At 38.2% G+C, this 16,383-nt stretch overlaps 2 protein-coding genes and 1 long non-coding RNA gene across 4 annotated transcripts; 2 read left to right on the forward strand and 1 right to left on the reverse strand.

Moving 5' to 3' along the window:
* Positions 1–260: 260 nt before the first annotated feature.
* Positions 261–7,410, reverse strand: si:dkey-238d18.4 (TBC1 domain family member 15). Its single transcript, XM_028579550.1, has 10 exons — positions 6,857–7,410; positions 5,108–5,293; positions 4,843–4,961; positions 4,253–4,356; positions 3,242–3,309; positions 2,979–3,125; positions 1,713–1,803; positions 1,427–1,575; positions 1,203–1,344; positions 261–1,108 (listed from the first exon to the last, which is right to left on the reverse strand). Exons 1-10 carry the CDS (start codon positions 7,065–7,067, stop codon positions 940–942), a joined length of 1,386 nt encoding a protein of 461 aa, XP_028435351.1. The 5' UTR covers positions 7,068–7,410; the 3' UTR covers positions 261–939.
* Positions 7,411–9,290: 1,880 nt separating this feature from the next.
* On the forward strand, positions 9,291–12,645 carry LOC114556573 (uncharacterized). 2 transcript variants are annotated; one of them, XM_028579565.1, is made up of 9 exons: positions 9,291–9,380; positions 9,535–9,595; positions 9,690–10,061; positions 10,178–10,204; positions 10,375–10,404; positions 10,507–10,639; positions 11,074–11,148; positions 11,370–11,451; positions 11,556–12,645. In XM_028579565.1, the coding sequence occupies exons 2-9, from the start codon at positions 9,535–9,537 to the stop codon at positions 11,628–11,630; spliced, it is 855 nt and encodes a 284-aa protein (XP_028435366.1). In that variant the 5' UTR covers positions 9,291–9,380; the 3' UTR covers positions 11,631–12,645. The 2 variants fall into 2 exon arrangements, with proteins under 2 accessions (XP_028435366.1, XP_028435367.1); XM_028579566.1 differs by having other exon boundaries at positions 10,510–10,639.
* Positions 12,646–12,954: 309 nt separating this feature from the next.
* Positions 12,955–14,890, forward strand: LOC114556594 (uncharacterized). Its single transcript, XR_003692704.1, has 4 exons — positions 12,955–13,391; positions 13,488–13,529; positions 13,617–13,995; positions 14,103–14,890. It is a non-coding gene; the product is annotated as an uncharacterized LOC114556594 (long non-coding RNA).
* The last annotated feature ends 1,493 nt before the right edge of the window (positions 14,891–16,383 follow it).

Consider the following 16,383-nt stretch of genomic DNA (forward strand, 5'->3'; position numbering starts at 1 on the left):
TTGAGCAAAACAAACAAAAAGTCAAATAAAAAAATAATAGTGCTTTGATTTGCCATCTAAACTAAACTTGTTTATTATTTTGTGAGCATTGTTCTGTTATGAAAAAGTAATTCCTGAAAACAATGTTGTTCACATGCTAGGACATTTTTTTGCATTCCTATATTTCAGCTTTAGTGGTTGTTTTTTTTTTTATCTATTGCCTGCATTTGGTTAGTGATATGAGGGGTCTTTCATTCAAAGCATAAATAAAATCAAAGTTATCAAAGTAAAAGCTTCCTTTATTATGTAAGGTATATAAAATAAGAGGAAAACACCATGATATTAACAACTCAACATAGTAAACAATCTTCAGTAGTTTCATTGAGGTATCATTTTTAGGGTTATTTGTATTGTGTATGTGTTTCATTCAATATTTAAAACAGTGCAGTAACTTTTCCTTCCCCATCCTGCATGGTCTCTCGGCCAGAGCTAAAAAATCCTGGACGTTTATTCTTGTTACATACGCCTCTCTGACACATGGGGCATCTGGCTTTAAATATAATTGCAGTTCGTTACAGACACCACCTGTTGCGACACACCAGATCTTAGTATTCGCACACGCCTGCCGAGTAGTTGCTTTCTTTTAGCAGTTGAATATTGCATAACCCAGAAAAACATCTCCTAATAAGAATATTGAGCTTAAGCTGTTCCTATTCATGGAGGTTCAGGAGAGCAACTAAAAATAACTCAGTTGGTCAACGGTCTCACAATAAATACTGTACATTTATACTAAACAGCAGTAACTGATCCAACTTAAGGTAAGCAGCCTTCAGTGTTTCCCCTCAAAAATAAAAAAAACAAGATAAAGAACCCCAAAACTCTAAATAGGGATTATTTGTCCCCGGTTACAAATTACAGTTTCATTACAGTCTTTGACGTCAGGTATTTAAATAGTAGCTATCACTTTAAAACAAGTAAACTACGGAGTTGATAAAGAAAGTCCTCTTCTTTGCCCTTGTCTGCTCTGCAGCACCCATACATGTAGTCCCAAGCACAGCTCTTGCAGTAGTTGTACAAATGGTGCTCCGCCTTCTTCAGTGTGCTGTTCAGGTCCAGTGTTCCCTGAAGACTGCACAAAAAAGGTAAATGTTTAACCAACACATTCATTAACAAACACACAATCCCTTTGTGATGAGCTTTCATGTTTTAACATACAGACAAACCTGCTAGTAAACTGGATGAGTTGTACATCATCTCGGCACAGCAGCAGAGACTCTCTGTTCTCCAACAGGATGGCTGCACAGATGAAGAGCTCAAAGGTGAAGTCAGTGTTAATGGCCGGCAGCTCTGAATTTGAATTGTCTTCTGCAGGGACACATAACCACATTAGAGTCAGACATTGGACAGAGGTATCTATCCCTCCACAGTCAGGCAGTCACAGTTTTACCTGGTCTGCATTTTCGTGCCAGCCTTTCCTGATAACGGGCTCTGTCTACTTGCTGGGAGATAAGCTCCAGGTGGTCACAGCTCAGGATCTCGAACAAACGCAATGCGTCACTGTGTTCAAACTCCCTCTGGAAACCCAGCAGTAGCCACCTTTAAAGGACACAAACACACTTAAACACATGCACACACAAACTAAATTTGCATGTGGAATAAAAACACATATAAACCCATATTCACAAAGAGAGAATAAAAATACAGACGGTTACCAAATATCTGCGTAGATATACCTGTGGCAGAAGGTGAAGCTCTCCATGCTGTCTGTGACCAAATGAGAATAAAGCTGAGGGTCCAGTTCCTTTAACAGGGCTGCCTCCAACTCTAAAAGACATTAAACACAACTATTTCATATGCTTACACTGAAGAATCTAAACTCATATAGACTGTACTTTCTTTATTTTTCCACCACCAAGGAGTTTAGTTTTTTTGGTTCGGATGGTCCGTTTGTTTGTTGGTTTGTCTGTCAGCAGGAATATGGAAACACTACTGGCCCGATTCTTGGTAGAATGGTGTAGGCCAAGCAGGTACCCATTAAATTCTGGAGCGGATCCGAATCACAGGGCGGGTACACATGTCTTTAATATTGTGAGATGTTAGTGTGTAGTAGATGATAGTGTGAGATAGGGCATGCCTTGGCGCAGCTCTGTGCTCTACAAGTGCCCTTCTACACACACACACACACACACACACACACACACACACACACACACACACACACACACACACACACACACACACACACACACACACACACACACACACACACACACACACACACACACACACACACACACACACACACACACACACACACACACACACACACTTAAAGGAGACATGAGAAAAAAACACTTGGATATATAATATGACAGACTGCAATTATCGTTCTGGAGATAAGTTGTCAAATGTCCTTGTTTTACCACTGGAGGTCCTGAATCTTTTTTTGCAATTACATTTAGGAACCAGTCTCATTTCACAACATATTTGAAACCTAACATTTAGGCCTACTATACATAATGATTAGAGCCTGACCAATAAAGGATTTCTAAGGCCGATATTGATATTTGGGGATTTAAAAATCCGATATATCAGCGATATGTATTTAATAAAAATATCCAGAAACGTGTAACTAAACATAAACAGATTTTTCTAACATTAGTTATTTGTAGTTATTCATGAGTCCTCACTAAAATAATTTGATAATGCAAAACAGAAGAGAGGAACATCAAAATATATTAAAGTTCTGATAAATAAAATATATAAAAATACAAACTTAAAGGGTTAAACATGAGTCTTGCCAACAGGGATGTTGTAGAGCGTCCTCTGGTGGACAAACACCAACACTCATAACATGGTTGAGGGTGTTTCATCCGTTTTTATTTTATTTTTTAAATATTCATTTATCTGCAATAAATGCCTAATATCGGCCGATAATATTGGCCTGCCGATATATCGGTCGGGCTCTAATAATGATGCATTTGTTTTGGTAATCCCACCTATTTTCCTGTGCAGACCGTCAGCCCTGAAGTCCTTGGAGAACTTCTCCATGTAGCAGGAGAAGCTCCAGAAAGTGTCAACTTCAGAGTCGAGAACCTCCAGGAACCGGCTGCACAGGTCGTTCATTCCTTGGGCATAACTGACCTCTGGATCAACAATCGATCAACAGTTAGTGTCGTTAACGGCACAACACACAGCCTCTGATGTTGTCTGATCTTGTCAGTGTCAGTAATCCTGAGGTTGGCTCATTTGTGTTGTTTACCTGGATGAAAAGCAGCATAAGTGATGAGGATGTCTCTTAACACCAACAGATTGCCTGAACCTTCACCCCTACAGACACAGAAGTGAGAAGAATTTATGTAATGTGCACTATATAGAGTTGGCAGCATTTTTTTTTACACTGATAAACCTCTATAGTTATAGAAATAATCCACAGACAGATATGGCATGGTATGATGACAGTTGCTTCCTCATATTTATAGGGCAGGTAACAATTACTTCAGTTTTCCTTTTTCTAGGAGACAAAAACTAGATTAATTTAATTAGTTAACTTGGAATTATTTTATTCTACAGCAGTTTTACAAGTAATTATAAGTGATACAAATTTGATTACTCAAGATTTTAAACCACAAATTTAAAATTAAGCTCTCAGTTTTATTTATTTATTTATTTATATATATATTCAGCATTGTACAATCATGCTTGTATTTAGGAGAAGCAGTCAGACTGGTTCTGGATTGGTTCTGGATCCCTGAGGGGCAGGAGGCAAAATATCTTAGTAGCTCCCAAATTAAGTTTGGTCGGTACACTATCCCCCAGTGTTTATATAAATTTAGAGCAACTTAATTATCTTTGAATTAAAAACCAAAAGTATTTCCGTTAACAGGAAGAAAATGCCGATAGCCTATAAACAGTTGGCTGTAGATTTACAGCCTAATCCAGGAAAAAAACCTATGCGTGAGCGACCTGTGTAGCTACGTGCTGGCAGGATTCCTTGTTTCTTGTAAAAGATGATGTGGCCTTAAGAGTTAATTGTGTTGGTATTACAGTCTTTTGTCTATTGCTTTTGCATTTCCTTTCTGGGTCACCCAAAGTGAGCAGAAAGTGAATGATCCCGTTTAGCTGCTTAAAACTAAATAGTTTACTCCAACAAACCTCATGTCAAGGGTCAGCAATCACATCCCATACACTACCTGTTCATATCTTCAGTATAGTAAAAAAATAAAATAAAATAAAACAACAACAAACACAACAATGGCTCACTATCACTCACTGATAATAGCTCAGTTCTCTGTTGGTTCTTGGCACATCCTTGTCAATGATACGCGTGGCTTCCTGCAGCTCCTCTTGGTCAAACGTGACCCGCTCAAACAATATCTGGTAACAGTAAGGAAAAATATATATTTGACCCCTAGTGATTGTGATAACTGCTTTAGTGGAGTCCATACAGTTGGAAACAAGTAATCTTGTGCACTAGAAATGGGAATAGTAATGTGTGGGCTGTAAGCTATGTAGTGTCAGTTCATTCTGTTGAAGCTGCATATGAAGTATCACTGGATGCACAAATCCTAGGTGCACATGCACAGTGCTTAACACTTCAGCGAGTACAAAATGTAAATACAGGATAAACAGTTTGTTTAACATAATTATATCCTGTTGTGCAATTTCCCTAAACATACTTGACTTCTCCCACTTTACAAATGTTATCTCTATCAAACAAAGAAATATATATTTAATGGAACTACAAAAAAAAACAGAACCAAAGCAGAAATGTATTGAATAGAAAAACAGAAGTAAGTATAAAGTAGAAAACATAACAATGAAATATATAGATTATGATTATACTATTTAAACTCATCTAACCTGTGCCTGAAGCTCCAAGAAAGCCAGTCTGTCGCTGACCCCCTCCGACTGGTCCTGGATCTGTTGCTGAACCTGTGTCTGCCTCTGCTCAAAGTACCTGACTGCCGCCACCAACTCAGCTGGAATGAAGATGGGATTATGTGGTCATATATTTATAAAAAAAAAAAAAAAAAAAAAAAAAAGAATGAATTAAGGTTGTCACTCTTTAGAGCTGAATGACCTTTTACTTTATTGCGACAGAGTTGATGCATGTTTGGGCATTTACCATCTGTGCCGTTAAGGTGCATCTGCACTGCCGAAGGAAGGAACTGCTGCCACTTTCTCTTCATGAGTCGGTAACGCACGGCCATCTGCTCCTGCAGCAGAGAGCGCTCTAAAGCTGTCGAGCTGCATGGGTACATCCCAAACAGGAACCGCCACACCAGGCCACGCTCAGAGGGACAAACGCCACCTGGACGGGGATTGAAAACCTTTGATCAATATAACAGACTCGCCAGTGTTTGGAGCCAATTATCATTTAGTCAAACCAATCTCCACCAGACCAAAACAAAAACTTTGAATGAATCACATGCGAGAATTTAAAGCTCTGCAGCTGAGAAAAGAGAGAATCTTTATGAAACAATCGCTGATACAAAATTTGGTGAACTTTAGCCTGCTTTCACCGGGATTTGAGATGTCTTATGTAATGGTTTGCTCTGCGAGTTCTTTAATCTTTGGTTTCCATGTTTGTAGGGATGGAATGTGCATAAAGGCCAAAGAAAAGAAGGGGGGGTCCACATTCCTCCTCATAGATGATAGATTCAGAGTGATGTTTTACTCCAGTGAGAACTGTAGTGTCTAGATGTTTGTTGTCCTGTGCCTGGTGCCCAGTCAGCATGCCAAGATAGTGCCAGGACCAGTTGAGTGACAGCCTAAGGACTATGTTCAGGGGCTGTTTAACATATATTTATGCAATGGAGCCACTTCAGAAACACTAATGCAGAGGTATCCTCATTTCTTAGCTTCACACACTTCACTGAATGTTTTTGGCCAGCTGGTGAATCTCATGTGATTATATTCTGCTTCTTATCACAGTAGTCACGCTAGAGTTTTTTGCTCGAGGGGGTCAAATGTACAATGCAATGTTCGATTTTAGAGAATGGTTTGACTGTGACTTAGCTAATGTCTTGAAGCAAAGCATCACTTGACTTCCTTTTGGTCTGCAGAGACAGTCACTGGTGCATCTGGATACGGTTTGATTTTTCTAGACACTAAAGCCACATGTTGATTATTAAACTTTCATGAAACAGATAAATGGAAACACATAGTTAGAAATTATTTAAAAAAATGTGTTGTTCAGAATAATACTAGGCTATATAACTGCATGCAAAGCACTTCAATGTCACACCCTACTGGATTAATACAGAAACGAACAAATAATCTTGTAAACAGGAATTTCGCTGGATTAGCAAAGACTTTATATTTCTTAATGAGCATTATGGGATTACTTAAGGTTTTTGCTTGGCCTTTTGTGACCTCAGAATCATTAGTTTCTCCTAGGCAACATTAAGTTCAAACTGAGCCACTGACAAATATGCCTGCTTTTGTTGAATGTAAAAAAGCTAGTGCATAAGAAAAAGTTTGTCACAATGATTCTATATTAGGTCAAGCAAATACCAAAGGACTTGAAAACAATCATATTAGGTGCAGATTTAATATCTGAATCTACATTTGGACATTGCATTACAGAGCTGTCTAGGCACAGTGCACGTTATGCACTTTAGGCCTATCCATTAAAACTTTTTTTACGGTTTGTTTTTATCATCATTGTAGCCCATTCTCATGTTGTATTAGTTGTGTAAGGAAGACTGACAAATCAAGCTTTTCATTGCATGGTTAAGTTGTCTTTACTGTGCAAATTAAAATACCTCTTGAATCTTGAAAGCCTTTATTTGTTGATAGATAGATAGATAGATAGATAGATAGATAGATAGATAGATAGAGTCTTGATTGATTGATTGATTGATTGATATACCGTTTTTGAAAATATGCATTCTCAGTCTTGACTCGTCGACCCTCCCCTCGGCGTCCATGACCCCAGGTAAGGTGAGGCGTGCGGCGGACAGAGCAGGACAGCTGACCGCTGCTACTCTCTGCTGGAAGAGGACATGTGACCGGGGACTGTCCGGTGAGCTCGTCTCCTCTCCGGCTGTCTGTCTCAGATCCTCCATCTGTGTATGCAGCATTGACGGTATTTGCGATCACACCACGCACAGGTGAAGAAGAGCTTGTCAACAGACACCAAACTGTCATCCTGCAGACTAACTGCTACTGCTCCCTAAACAGCGAAACCCATCTGGAGCTGAAACCAGCCAGGGACTGACTTCTGCCGCCGGAAGGAGTCAACTTGTTCCGAGATCACAAAACGTGTTGAATGAGTTTCAGCGAACCTTTCCCAGCTCTGTGGAATCAATATACAGCCTACGGTTGAATCTCATTCGGCCATCTGGGAGTCACATGACTGCACCTTGAGATCCGAGTTTGGCCCACATCCCAGGTGGACTTGAGTGCCAAAGTTCACATTGGATTTGCGTCTCACTCCACCTAGTGGTTTCATTTAACAGCATCAAGCAGCAAATCAGAAGTCCCGGATGACAAGAATGTGTCTTAAAACAAATCAGTCAGTTAAAGACTTAAAGGACAAGCAGATAGGCATAAGCTTTGCTTCAGCCTAAGCCTTTTCACTCATTTTTTTTTTTTTACTGTTTGAGTTTACACTGTGATGTGTTTATAATTATTATTTTATAATGATGACTGGAAGATTCAAAATTCAAGAGGTTTATTGTCATTTGCACAATAAAGACAACTTACACCATGCAATGACAAGCTGGCTTTGCCAGTCTTCCTTACACAACGAATAAAAAATAAGAATGGATAGGGGGCATAAAGTGCACTGTGGTGTAGGCCACATGTCCTCCACATCTCCACTGATAAGTTGTGCAGTTTCTCACAGTTGGAGAGCCTTCCTGTTCCGAGCAGTGCTGTCTCCATACCATACTGTGATGGAGAAATAAACAACTAAACTCTAAACTAAAGCTTTGATATCTCCAACTACCAAAATATAGTCCATGATCCCTGATAATCCTAATGAATCAGGATTCTTCTTAGCAGCAAGAGACACATACAAGCTCAAAATCACATTTCTGCAGTTTTCACATTTTGTCAAGTCTATTTTATAACTGGCCTACTGGGATTATGCACATAAACATGGTTATTGATCTCATTGATGAGTTAAAATCTCATTTTTTTCCTCTCATACTAATGACACATGTAGGCTACGTTTATTTGTGTGGAAAGAAACTGTAGGCCTAGGAAGGCATTCGGAAATGTCAACAGATGAGCGCATCAGCGCATACGGGGCAACAAGCGCACGTTAATAAGCTGTTAAAATGTTCAATGTGTTAACCTCTCCTGATCGCTTCGTTTCCGACCGTGATCAGAAAACCAGGGGAGACTAGGCTACCTCCAGGGCCGACGTTATAACATGAATAACCACTAACTCTGCTCCGGTTGCATCTACAATACGTCTGCTTCCTCTTTTGCTATCTCTTTTCTGCCCACTTACCACACACACTCACACACAAACCCACACGCACAGAGCTCTCTTAAAAGGAGCCGCAGCACCATTTTACAACAAATTCCTTATCGCGCTGATGTGACCGAGCCCGACCCGACCCCGACCATAATTTCTAAATATCTGTCCAAACCCGGCCCGGCCCGTCGGGTACCGTCGGGACACGGCCTCGGGTCGGGTATCCATGCCTTAGTGTCTGTCTCTTTAGTATGATGAAATCCCTTCTTTGTGGTTTCATGGACTGTGCATCAGAAGGGTGTAATACAAAGAGGGACGTTGGTGTTAAAGACACTGTAACTTTGAAGTAACAAGTACAGGAGGAACAATTACAGCAACCAGTACTGCCATCAATTTACGCATGAGCATGTCAGGATTGTATTAGGTTTAAAGAAATGTGAAGATATTATTTAACCCAGATACAGACTTATAATTGCCATTATTTCAATACTGAAATTTTGTCTATGGAGCAGAGATACCACTTTACTATTTGTATACTGATGGACAACGCCATGGACAACGCCATCATGTGTGAAATCCCACACATATTAGGCTATGCTAATGTGACAAGACTTTCTCAGCATCTCCACACATCTGAGTTATTGTTTTGGTGACTCAGGTTAAAAAAATATACACTTAAGCTTCAAGTAAATATAATTTCTCCCCATCACACATTCACTGTACACCATTTGTATTAGTCGCAGTGTTTGCCCTCAAGATTTTTGATGCATACTTGTATAATATTTCCTCCCAAACTCAATGAGAAAGTCATTTTGTTCTTCACTTTTCTGTCCAAACTTCCTTTTTTTGTCAATTCACACTGAAGGAAACAGGAAACACACCCAACAATGTCACATCAATGTTAAGATGTAATACATATTGACAAAGCACAACGAAGCACTACAACCTCTTCTGGGTCCCTCTCACAGTGAGTATTGAATTTATGCAGAATACAGGCAGTTTAATTCTGGAACTTTGTAGCATGTAGGCTCCCAGGTGTTATAGATATCGCTGTAAAACTGAGTTCTCTCACTGAGTTCAGGATTATGTCAGTTAACCTAAAAGTGTCTTTCTTGGATCAGATGAAGCTGCCAGGCCTGATTGAGCTTAGTCTCATATTTATCCTGGTCTCTAATTCAAAAGGTGGGTGTCATAATAAGTTGTTGTGTGTTTTGAATTTTATCTCATGAAGTATGTACTTTAATAAATATGAATTCTGGTTTGGTTTTAAACACAGGTGACGAATGGGCTGTTAATGTCAACAGAAGAATTAATGCAACATTGGGTTCAAACGTGACCATACCGTGTTCCTTTACTTTTCCAAGCAACATCCACACTGAAAACGTTCAAGTTCACTGGAAAAAACAGGGGGTAAAACATAACCTTAGTATCATCGACAAAGACCTAAATGCATTTGTTTTTCACCCAAATGACACATATGTGCTTGAGAAGTACAGAGGAAAGACCAAACTCACTGGAAATAAAAACAAAGGTGACTGCACCCTCAAGATCTTTAACATCTCAGAGTATGTGCCAAATATCTATGTGAGAGTTATTGCAAAAGACAATTACAGTTTCTGGAAAAATACTGTCACCATTCTTGTGTCTGGTAAGAATTTCAATAAAACATTTATAAATAAATAAATAAATACACAAACATATACAGCATATATACATTTGTTTGAGTAAAGGGAAATGTATACACCTTACATGTTTCTCCCACAGGTGGTAAACCAGTCAGTCTTAATACAGGTACAGTATATCCTCTCAGTTTGTATTATCTCATTCAGGTTATATAATTTCTTTCTGTACACCTCAATTTGCTAATTGGCTGTATATTATTTCTCCATTCGTTATAACAAAAGACTAGGGTAAAATTGAAATCAAATGTAAACTTCTTATTTTTTCCGATTTTATATCAGAACCATCACCCAACTTTGAAACAACAACAAGTGAGTTTACACATTTAGATTCTTAGGACAGTTTCAGACTAACATTTAATATGTAAACATCTGTAATTAATTTTTCTTCATTGATACCATCCCTGTTCACAGCAGCCATGACAGGTTCCACTACAGTGGGCACGGCCAGGGAGGCTTCACTGTATATGGCTATCTTTATTCCAGTCGCTGCACTTCTGATCATTATTGTTGTCGTTGCAATCATCTTTTGCATAAAAAAAAGAAGGTAACTTCACTTTAGCTCGGTTGTAATTTGTTTGTTTCATGACTGAGCCTTGTGTTTTTCTTATGTAAAGCATGTCCAGTCCCACACAACAAAAAGGTGTTTTGCTTCTTGTCACTTCCCTTGGATGTTTGATGTTCGCTGTGCAGAAGGATGTATGTGCAGTTTGACATTAGAAGGCTGTTTCTACATTCATCTGCTGAAGGGAAAAGTTTCTCTTTGCTCACCTAAAATGTGAGCTTAAGGCATGTACATATATGATTTGTTTGAAAGCCAGTTGTTTGATGTGCAAAAGGACTAATATTATGTAATATAAGGAGGTATTTTGTTTCATGTAAAATGCATGGAGGGGGTCTTTAAATGGGTATGTTTTGTAAAATATAATATCTTTATGATAAATAGATGATAGGCTGATATAGTTTAACCTATTTTCACAGGTCACAATCTTTTACGAGGGAGGAATCTGGATATTATGAAAATGTTAGCCGAGCATCATCAAACCAAGCCAAAAGGTTTGTTTCATGGTACGATTGTGAAATCAAATTAGAATTGGGATGCTATTGTTTCAGTGTCTATATGCATGAGCAGTACAAGAAACAAAGTGTAATACTAGACTCACCAAAAAAAAGATTCTACCAGATATGTGCATGTGAATTGCAGACACAATGACACGTCTGATTGCCTATTTCTTTGAATAAGAATCCAAAATGAAAAGTCTCTTTTGTCTTTTCAGAGAAGAATCTTGCATAAAACAAGACAACAATACACTTTCTGAAGTGAAGGCCATTGATGAACCTGTCTACATCAACATTGAGGTACAATACCCCCCACTCAGTTGGGTTTTATTATACTAAGAAGATGGCCTAAATCTAAAACTCCACAGGATACCTTCAATGTAACCAGACTTCTGTCTTTGCAGGCCATACCAAGTCAGATGGATCAACGTATGGATCACACAGACAATATATATGGAAATGTGGATTATGAAAAATAGCAGAAAAGCTAGATCTCTCTGGGGTTTTGCAGAATTTTCTGGTATGGATGTTCTTGTCTTACTTTTTATTTTTTTAATCTCTTTTTCAAGGGAGACCTGGCCCTGACAGGCAGCAGCATAAATACAAACACATAAACACAAAAAGACAACAAATGAATAAGAACTTAAAATCAAACAATGGGGGTTTATATTTCAAAAGAGAAATAAAAAAGGTAGAGCTGGGAGTCAAACTTACCTGCTCCATGGCCCATATTAAAGGCTAGCAATGTCCCCATGTAGCTGTGAGCATAACATTGTCATGACCAAAAGGGATGATAGTAAATCTATTAAAATATAACACAAGTTAAATAATATTTTTTTTTATCTAAGCCTATTGCCTTACCTTACATGACATAGGATCCTCTGTTTTTTGTTGTTGTTATTGTTTATATGTTGCAGTACAATAAACCCAGAGGGTCAGAGCTGTTAGCTTGCCAATGTTAGTGCTGAACTGCACCACTGAGGAAATGATACCAAGCATTTAGCACATCTGTTTTATCAAGTTGTTTGTAACATCTCCTGACTGGAGTATTGTTTTTTGTGGAATCGATTCATGTTAACTTCTATGTACAACTTCACTTAACAAACTTTGGGTTCAGTGAAACAATACATTACGTTTTCTAGTCTTTCTCAACATGTTTGCCAATTCACTTCTGTGCTGGAGCTGAAACTTCTCTTTTCTTTTCTGATTCAGTTTCCTATTTAGACATGAAGTTATTATTTGTAGTGTGACATTAAATGTAAGGACGGCACAAAACAATACATGGAGGTCATTGCTTGTCCACAGCGATCTACATAGCCTACTGTTCTTGTGCAGCATTGTGGTCTATAAAACTGAACTAATAGCAGCCAACTGTTATTCTTGGTTCCTGAAGTAAATCACTTTGGATAGCCGCTGGTTGCTGTAAAGTGCTATATAAATAAATGCTGATTGAACTGGCTAAACAAATAAAGAGGCTGTTATTGAAACTGTTAATGTTGTCACTGTCCCTTTTTTTCTAATTCCATGTTATGTCATTTCTTCTCTGTGAGGTTTGACCTCATTTGACTGACATGACATGGAAAAATGCTTGAACAGCAAAGCTGTGAAATTTAGTGAAAATCTCCAGTGTTGATTTTCTCAAAAGGAAATGTGGTTAACTTTGGTATTTCCCTTAAAAACACGGACTGATAAAAAGATAATTTTACATGTGGTAATATATAAATACATCTTTTGGCTTATCTATAAACTCCTCACAAGTTTTCTATATTACACACTGGGTTGGATGTCATTAGTAGACGTGAGGGCCTTAAGAACAAAACATGTGTATTGACAGCATGTGATGGTCTTTAAAATGCAGCAGTCCTTTGTTGACTCATCTTATCTGGTCTTTTTATCATCTTCAATGAGACAAACTGCAGCATTACGGGAACATTGTGTTCTCTGGAATTTCTTTCTGTATTCATTTGTTGGTGAACAAAGTAACAGAACATGTTAAACAGAGGACAAACAAGAAAGTAATCACATATTGAAACAACATCCGTCTCCTAGGCTTCTGCTGTAGCTGTTTAAACACTGACTCCCATTATGAGCTCAACGCTTTGTCAAACATTTAGTAACAATTGCAATTTTAAAGAGTGAATATAGATTATAAATACAGTATGACATCCAAAGACACTGCACAAATCTCACAAGCACTGTTAGTGAAGGCGTATTCAAACAGACATTAAAAGGATTCAGAGGTGAGTAAATAATTGGTATGTGTGCTAAACTACACCAACAGACACACAGTACAGTTTAAGATGCTTTGTACGCTGTCAATTTTTCTTTCTCGCCAGTGATGGAGCTGAAGTTGTGGTTTTCCTTTCTGCTGTTAAATGGTGAGTCTAAATTAAAATGAACTTGCATAAAATAATAAAATACTTCATCTTACACAATGATACATCCATATTCTCTCTTGTTTTCAGTGATCCATGATGTCCAGTCCCAATCTGCCAGCCAATGGATAGCAAACATGCCGACAAATATTCCTGTCCTGCAGGGCTCCTGTGTGGTTATTCCCTGCATCTACACTTACCCCAAGCCCGTATCAAAGCGGATCCTGACCAGGTGGAAAGGTTTCTGGATGAAAGGGAAAACTATCGTCTCAACCAATATCCCCAAATGGAAACTGACTGAGGAGTACAAAAAAACGAACCCAGTTTGTAGGAAAACTGCAGGGACGCAACTGCACCATGCTGCTGGATGCTGTCAGGCCAACCGATGTTGGCCCTTTCTACTTCAGGATTGAAATGCCACAATACAAAAGCTTCTCCTACCCAAACACAGTGACCATTGATGTTCAAAGTGAGTATCATAGATTATTTTTAAGGAAAGAAATGAATTTTTTTTTGCTATTAATATTTGTATCATTGTGTTATGAGTCATGTTGCTATTATATTTCAACTCCCTAGGCAACCCAGAGCCTCCAACTATGTCTGTGAGGGTATATGAAAAAATAACTGCCTCCTGCTCTGTGTCTCACTCCTGCCCAACGATTCTCCCTCGATTCTCCTGGAGCCATCCTGGAAGCGTCTCTAGCCGATCAAAGAAGCTGAATACATGGCAGTGGGAAACAGAGTCAACCCTGACCTTTGTCCCTCAAACCACCGACTCCAACATGCCTTTAAGCTGCACAGTGCTGTACAGAGGAGGGAAGCGGGCGACGAGCTCCATGATTATCTCCACATGACGTGAGCTCAGTGCATGACCTAAATATCACCTTTTGTTCTGCACGGTAAATGAATTAATGTCCCATTTATCAAGACATTTTAAATCTATAGTTCAATGTTTATGTTTCATATTGTTTAATATGTTTGTTAGTTTATGTATGCACCAATCGCCAAGGCAAAATTCCACGTGAAATTTATTGTGGCAATAAACCCTGTTCCTATTTTCTGATTTCCGATAATGCCTTACAACTGCTACATTTGTACAAGTTTACTCCCCATACAGATGTTGATAAGTGAAAGGGAAATGTATGTCTACACTGGGAATTATGAAACACAATCAGTTAGTTAATTAATTAACATGTCACTGCACACTGTAATGTAATTTGAAGGAGCAGAAATGACTCTCATGATCAGTTTTTTACCAGCGCACATCTGATGGGTTTACTTCAGAAATACTTTACTGTTGGTTTAAGCCTTCTGTCAATATGATTTATTGTGTCTAATTAACATTAAATATCATTTCAATGTCACTTTATGTGTGTGTTTATGGTTTTTAATGTATGTGATTGTGTAAAAACATGAGGGCAAGATGGGGAAAGATGCCCCCCTTAAGAACATTGTTTAGAGTTCAGAGTTAAGAGTTCTTTATTGTCTCTCAAGGGGAAATTTGATCTGCAGTTAGCGGTACAAAAACCAACCACAAAACAATTTGTTTTTTGATTTCATGAGACATTTTAGCAGCACACAACCAGCAGATTGATTAAGAACAATTTCATCACTTAAAAGTGAACACAGTCAAATTAAATCACTTGAGATTGTCTGGAAATGTGACTTCTAAAAAAGAGTTGTGCAAGATAAAAAAAAGAAGCTTTAATTGCACAAGGGACAAAAGAAAATTTGTACCTGTCTGTTTTTGCCTATCTCCACCCAGAGGGAAGAGGAATGAATTTCTCCAAGAGTCACTGGACACCCACTTTACATTTAAAACAAATCTCAAAGTGCTACAGGGTAAAAGCATCAATATAAAAGACGTCATAGGTCTCAGTATCAGTATCAGTCACCTAATAAGTCACACTTTTCAAATGTCCTCTTTAGCTGTATATACATGTATTTGTATGTATGAACACGTGCACCCTCACAGATTGAAAGTAATTTCAATATGATTGTGTGTAAACCAACACAGTTTTGGGGGTGGGGTTATATGAAATAAATGTAGTTATAAAAAAGATTGTTTATTGTATGATTGATATTTTTTTGTTTTAAATGTATAGGCTACTAGAACAAAAATGTTTTAAAGGCCAAGTAATTTAAACATTAGGGCACCCATATGGTTGAAATTTCAAAGGAATAAAGAAAACAAATGTATAATATGTATTTTAATCAGCCTCTATAGGGTTGTTAATGATGAATACCGTTTCTCCCAAAAATTATTTTTGTTTAAGTTGATGATCATTTGAGGTCTGAGGCTTGTGAGGTTAGAACAGGGCAGTGTTTGGTGTGTGTGTGTACTAACAGCTGAGATAGTGACAAGCTTCATCTTTGCCTTCCTGTCAATTTACCATTAACACACTTTCAAGCTACACAAGGGGTTTTCCACATTGACCTCAGCATATTTTCACTTTGTCAGATTGTCATAGTTGATACATGAGTAAATACAATCTGTGTGGGTGCATGTGTTCAAAGATACAAATACATGTATATACAGCCAAAGAGGAAATGTGAAAGGTGTGACTACAGGATGTGTTGTTATTAGGCAACTGATACTGTATACAAATTGAGAGTAATCAAACATGTATGTAACACAGATATGTCAAGGCTGAGCTAATTGCAGAAATTGTGAGACACAACCCAGGAATGGTTTATAAAACATGAACTTGCTTGGTTCCTAACATATTTTTATAGAGAAAATCGTGCCTGTTAAGTCATGATAGCATTTTCCTCACCAGCGTTGTAGAGATTGTGGACATACTGTCTGGTCACAAGCTTTAAAGCAGCAGCATTTGTTGGGACCAGAAAGAAAATG

This window comes from Perca flavescens, chromosome 6, assembly GCF_004354835.1.
Source record: "Perca flavescens isolate YP-PL-M2 chromosome 6, PFLA_1.0, whole genome shotgun sequence".
Taxonomy (NCBI): Eukaryota; Metazoa; Chordata; class Actinopteri; order Perciformes; family Percidae; genus Perca; species Perca flavescens.

Excerpts from the sequence above, each read along its gene's own strand:
- si:dkey-238d18.4 (XM_028579550.1), bottom strand. The coding sequence starts at position 7,067 with ATGCTGCATACACAGATGGAGGATCTGAGACAGACAGCCGGAGAGGAG. Across the intron at positions 1,345-1,426 it reads GGCACGAAAATGCAGACCAG|AAGACAATTCAAATTCAGAG; the intron begins GTAAAACTGTGA and ends GTGTCCCTGCAG. Across the intron at positions 1,109-1,202 it reads CTCATCCAGTTTACTAGCAG|TCTTCAGGGAACACTGGACC; the intron begins GTTTGTCTGTAT and ends TTTTTTGTGCAG.
- LOC114556573 (XM_028579565.1), top strand. The coding sequence starts at position 9,535 with ATGAAGCTGCCAGGCCTGATTGAGCTTAGTCTCATATTTATCCTGGTC. Across the intron at positions 10,640-11,073 it reads TTTTGCATAAAAAAAAGAAG|GTCACAATCTTTTACGAGGG; the intron begins GTAACTTCACTT and ends CTATTTTCACAG. Across the intron at positions 11,149-11,369 it reads TCATCAAACCAAGCCAAAAG|AGAAGAATCTTGCATAAAAC; the intron begins GTTTGTTTCATG and ends TTGTCTTTTCAG.